Below are 6,000 nucleotides of genomic sequence, written 5' to 3'. Positions count from 1 at the left end.
CAATTTGCTAATATGCATTAAACATGTGATAAAAAAAATACCTTATCAATAAATTTTTTGAAAATTCAGAAATTGCCTAACTTAAAAAAAAAAAAAAAAAAAAAAAGAAAAGGAAAAAAGGTTACAGAGCAATCACACTAGTAACTTTGGTATTGTGAAGCTTTACATGATTTGCTTTAGATTACGATGACAGAGTTTCCATTATAATGATCAGATACATAAACTTTACGAAGTTATTAACAAACAAAATATCTTAAAAATGATAAAATCTCTTAAATACTCCAGATTTTTTTGTTACAAAAAAAAAAAAAACTAAAAAAAAAACATCTGATCCAAGACATAGGGTTGCACTGATTCATGTGTTTGGTGTTTAAGGGTCAGTGTCTGTCTTTTCTGCTGAGTGATTAAAAACAACATGTTTTGAAGGAGAGGTAAAAAGAAATAAGGAGAATGGAAACATCCCTGCATCTCCTTCAAATGGAAAAAACACTTATTGATTTTTTTTTTGTCTATCTGGACAATTTTTGTTTGTTTGTTTGTTTTTTGGTTCTTTCCTTTGAACTTGTGTCCTGAATCACATCCGGATGCTTTGCAGCTCTCTCTCTTCCAAAAGGCTGATGAAGCGCCTGAAGCTCTCCCTCACAGTCTCCAAGTTGTTTATTGAGCTGCCCTCAAGGATCCATCTCTTCCCTCTTGCCAGTGGCTCCAATTCAAAATACTTCTTTATCTGGAAGAAATAAGATACACTCATTCAGTCATGGCTGTGTTTTAATAATGGCATGAGCTTAAGGCTGGTCTGTCAAAAATAGCATCAAGCAAAGCATTATCCCAATGACAATTTATTTGGGGACATGTTTGGTCTTGCTCAGTGTGCCATGTCTGGCAGCCTTAGGAAAAAGAAATTTTTTTTATCTTGATATGGAAATGACAGCGCCTAAAAAGTACTAACTGGGGAATGGAAAAGCGGTGACTCTATTACACATCCTCAATTAGTATTTCTATGTTCTATAGATAATCATCATCATGGGGGAAAACTACTGTCAGGAAAGCATTAATAAAACAGCAATAGTGATGTAAGTGCTAATAGCTACGTACTGTACTGTATAATGCCAGGGCTATAGACCTGTTGGACGCATTGAATTAACCCATTTGGTTAATATGGTACCGTTTGATTATAAGAATTTGGGGTTAGAACAGTATTTTATGCATAATTTACTTTTATATGTCAACACTTCATTACACCGAGAGTAAACCAAAACCATCTGTTATACAGAACATTTTCAACAGAGAAGGAAAGTTATTTTGGTCCACTGCCCTGAAGAATGTGCAAGAGCCGTTTAGTTATTTAACAATAACAATCCACTGGGAGTCTTTACTCACTTTACAGATTATAAATATTATAAAGGCCACTAAATGAATTATGACAAGAAAAAAAAACATTTCCAAACCATTTCTAATGACAGCAGTTTAACATTATTTGATAAGAGGCCTTGGATAAGTTGCGGATGTACCATGACCCTGACCAGGATAATGCACTCGCTGTAAATGAATGAATGAATGAATGAATGAATGAATAAATGGTGGGACACAAAGTAAAAGAAATAGTATTTAATATATGCTGATAAAAGCTGATGAAATCTTGCCCACTTTAAAAACAATGATTGTTTCCATCAGATTTCCTTAAATGCATTAGATAACCTGTTAAAACAATCTTCCTCTTGATTGTTCAAAGCTAGGGAGGAGGAAGTCATGGGTCAGACTGCTTATCATATCGATCATTTCGAAATATGCTGATATAAATAGCAGCGATTTTACCACTATGTTTTTATGGATCTACTCTTCCATAACTCAAGTCTAATTTTTAACAATAAATGTATATAAAGACTTAATTGGCAATGCTAAACTATATAATATTGATATCAATGAATAAAGATTAATAATCATAAGCAATCCAGCACTTCCAGGTAGTCTGCATATTAACATAATGACTCTGTGTGCTATATACTCTACATCCTGTCCTTTTGTATGTTCTAGCTGTGTTTCTGTGCGACACTGTGAATTTGTCTGCCTTTTCCATAATATCCCACTGCAACAAGTCAAAAGATTGCGTCTCGTCTTTCTTCCTGGAGAGTCTTTAGGACGTATTGAGCTGTGGCTTGGTTGTAGTGTAACAGGAGTTTAATGACAGATTAAGTCACTTCAGCGGGCGTGAGCCCTGGGGCCTGGCTGACCCAAACAGTGTTAACAAATCCATCCTGGTAACAGGAGCCGCCTCAGACCAACAGGCCAACACTGAGGCAGTCTGTCTACTTTTCCTGACAGTCTGTCTGTCTATGGCAGGCTACAGACTTGTGCAGGATACATCATTATTAAACCAAAGTTCCCTCCCTGCACAGATGTAAGTATTGCATAATGGATTTACAGTGTGCGACAGAGTCTTTCTCATATTACAAATTGTGCATTTTCTACACAGGGAGGGAAAAAATAGTGTCTTTTTTTTTGACAAAAATGTGTTGTTTTTTTTTCTGACATCTGCAAATTTGCATTCTTCTTGGGAACAGGTTAGTTTTGAAGCACTTTAAAAACAGGACCATAGAGTGAGCTGTAAGGTGGCAGTGCTTTCCACTCCATGCCACCCCTATACAAATACAGCAAGTAAAAAAAAGGGCTCCTTTGCTTCCTACAGTACAATTTAAGGACTATAAGTGTAAATTTTATTTAAATTATATTTCGCATATGTTTACATATGTCACATAAGTATTTTCCGATTGTCTTGCTGCATTTGAAAGATTTTAACACATACACAATGTTATAAACACAGCACAGGCCATTTAAAATAGCAATTTCTTATTTTAGTATGAAATGGACAACTTCTCCAGGGTTTATTCTTGCCTCACATCCAGTGCTCCCAGGATAGAGACCAGATCCACTACATTTACAGCATTTGGCAAATACGCTTATCCCGAGCAACTCACAGTTTTATCTCATTAGAAATAGGAGCAGTTGAGGGTTAGAGGCCTTGCTCAAGGGCCCAACAGTGGCACAACTTGGTGGTTGTGTGGTTTGAACCTGGAACCTTCCAAATTGTTTTCCATTTGTTTAACCACCCTTACCCTAATGAACATAGATGAATTTATAAGCGCTTTATAAAATTCTGTTGTATCTACAGCACACTTGGAAAACTCATAATGTTTCTCCTTAATGGGTGATGCTTTTTAGGTTCAATATAGATCCCAACAGCAGGGGATTTCCCTTTTAATGAGGGTTTCAACTATAACTGCTTTAGAAAGTGAAGAGCTCAAAGAACTGACCAAAGAATCCTTAAGGAACCCTTAAGGAGCCTTAATAAACCCTTGAGAAACCCTTTTGTTTGGATGACCCAATAACCCTTGAGGAAGTCTTCGGCACCTAAACAGCCCATTTATTATAGATTTCAAATAGTCTTCCTTTAAAGTATGCACAGTGCCATGATTTTCATTATACATATGCAGTGAAAAAAGATAATTGACAGCAATTGTCAAGAAAGAGACAAGTGCATATGAGTAAGAGACGCTTACCACTTTAAAAAAGGCAACAGCCATTTCTCCTATGCATGGATGTATTCGGCCAGATGGGGCAACAAGGTGAGAGGTATTTCTTAAAGCATTCCCATTTGGAAAACAACTATAAGGATGTATGTGTAATATTGCAAATATATGGAACATATCCAGCTGCACTTTAACTACATCCAGTGGTTTGCAAAATGAAGCCCAAAGTATCAGCAGGTACTGAATAGGGAATGGAATAAATTTTAGTCCTCACTGTTTATCTGACTTGACAAAGGGTTCCTAAATACAAACAATTGTCAGAATTTCCAAGCCAAATATTTAAGTGTTGATACTTAAATCTTTAATGTATTATTACTTATTCTGTGATGTAGTCCACCAGACAGCCTGAAAAGGGCTAGTCATTGAATGAGCTGAATGGAGCAGGGCTGCACCAGTGGGCCAGTTGCCAGCAACAGCACTACGATCCCCACAGAGCCATCTGGCCAAGGCCAAGAAAGCTACAGTAAATCCTACTTGACCTACTGATCTCGAACGCATACAAACTGTGAACTGTATCCACAACATAATAACATGTTAACCACTGAATATTTGACTGCAGGCATACATGGTTTATCGGAATCCACTCTTGAGCAGGATCTCCAATCTCCTGGGTGCAACAGTGACCTGATTACCTGCCCAGAAAAACAGTCAGGAGTTCATGTTGTATAACAAGTCTGAGTTAAGTGAGCAATACTGGTTTCAGGTTACTGTTTTTTGAATATTGTGAAAGTTTGCGTGACCACACTGGGCCAATACCTTTGCCAGATGAGAATAAAAATAGATTTCTGCTTAATATTAAAACCACACTGTTGTTATTTACTGCTCTTATGGTGATATAGTCTGTCAAGGTAAATTGACCAAATATAATAAGCAGAACATTCACTTCAATCTCAATTAAATCATATAATAATACTGGATCACACTTGCTGCATCAGGGTTTGATACTTAGGAATGGTTTGTATTCCAGAAAGAAGAATTTTCGCACAAATGCTTGATGTTGTAGTATTAACCTCACATTCATTCCACACGTCAGACTCTGCACTTGTTACTGTAAACATGCACATCTGCTCCTGAAAAGCACTTTAACGTCGGGTGAGAGACCTTCCTCGAATATCAGGGACAATCAATTACTAAAGCTGACAAACTATACCCCCCAAAGATATCAGTGACCTATGAAATGGCGTGCACTGTAAAAGAATGTGAATCGATAACACCAGACACACTTACCATGAAACTGAGCTGGTATTGTTCATTTCCTCTGTGCCTAAAGTGCTTTTTTTCATGTGCTTAGCAGCGGTCTGAATTTTAAGATAGGTATAAACCCTAATCAGAAATGTAGGCTATATACCACCGGATTGACGAGTAGTCTGACTTAAGGAGCGGCAACTTTTATAGGGTTTCAAGTTAATTGAGGAGAATGTTGTTTTCTACCTGTTAATTGAGCACGAGCAGCATGTGACATTAATACGAAACCCAACGAGAACGGCAGCACAAGAAGCAGTGAGCTAGTTAAAGACAAAAAAGACCAAGTAAACAGAAGCTCTAAAAATTCCTGCATCCTCAGGTAAGTTCCTAATATCCCTACAAGGAGAACAAGCAGTTATAGCCAAGATCAATAAACCCCTAGGCTGTGCTGGAGACTCGCCAGGGTCTCAGTGGGCGGTAAATAAAGACTTAAGGCTGAAGATTTATCCTGGCTAAAGATTTACTGTCCTCATTGCTCTGATGGTGGAGTACGAAATGGTTCAAAGAGATCTGTCTCACTACTCACTCTCAGCTCAAAGCTGGTTGACCAGTGCCAGATCAGAACCAACCTCCAGGGCACCATAAATCTAATTCAGGAGGCACGGGGATGCTCATAGAGGCCCTCCAAATCTTCAGAACAATGCTATTGCACTTAACGTCTGAGGACTGTGATAATGTACTTTCCATATTGGCAGGGGCTTCAAATGTGCATAAAAGATGTCCTGAAGATATTCCCATTTGCACCGTGAGGATTTTGACCTCTCTTGCTTTATTTTTACAAACCCCTAAGGTTTTCATTTATTTATCTTCCCTCTCTTTTTCGACAAGATCAAATGACTTACAAAGCCACTGACTGCTAACAGGTTTTTCTGGCTCTTTAAATACAACTGATGTCACACCATAAGCAAGGTTGAAAGAATAGAGCAAAAAAAAAAAAATTAGTAGTGTGTCAGGTAGTGTGAACCTGCCAGGAAAAGATGAGCACAAAAGAACATTCTGTATTAGTCCCTGAAACAACGGCAAAAACGGCACTACGCAGCGACCACATGCATGGAGGCAGGATTACAAAATGCGAAGGTAAATTTATGTCCAGATATTCATCACAGAGATGTCAGATATAGTGAACATCGCCAGAACCCAAGTCCGTGATGCTCATTTATTATTCAAT

At 37.7% G+C, this 6,000-nt stretch overlaps 1 protein-coding gene across 1 annotated transcript in view; it reads right to left on the bottom strand.

The window, feature by feature from the left end:
* Positions 1-333: 333 nt before the first annotated feature.
* Positions 334-6,000, bottom strand: part of arl15a (ADP-ribosylation factor-like 15a) — a 74,934-nt gene continuing 69,267 nt past the window's right edge. Inside the window, exon 5 of the mRNA XM_053481480.1 lies at positions 334-727. Coding sequence (XP_053337455.1) covers positions 575-727 — 153 coding nt within the window. The 3' untranslated portion in view covers positions 334-574. The remainder of the gene's footprint in view (positions 728-6,000) is intronic.

This window comes from Clarias gariepinus, chromosome 21 (genome assembly GCF_024256425.1).
Source record: "Clarias gariepinus isolate MV-2021 ecotype Netherlands chromosome 21, CGAR_prim_01v2, whole genome shotgun sequence".
NCBI classification, from domain to species: domain Eukaryota; kingdom Metazoa; phylum Chordata; class Actinopteri; order Siluriformes; family Clariidae; genus Clarias; species Clarias gariepinus.
The sequence above is the reverse complement of the archived record's forward strand: the minus strand, read 5'-3'. Positions and strand labels throughout refer to the sequence as shown.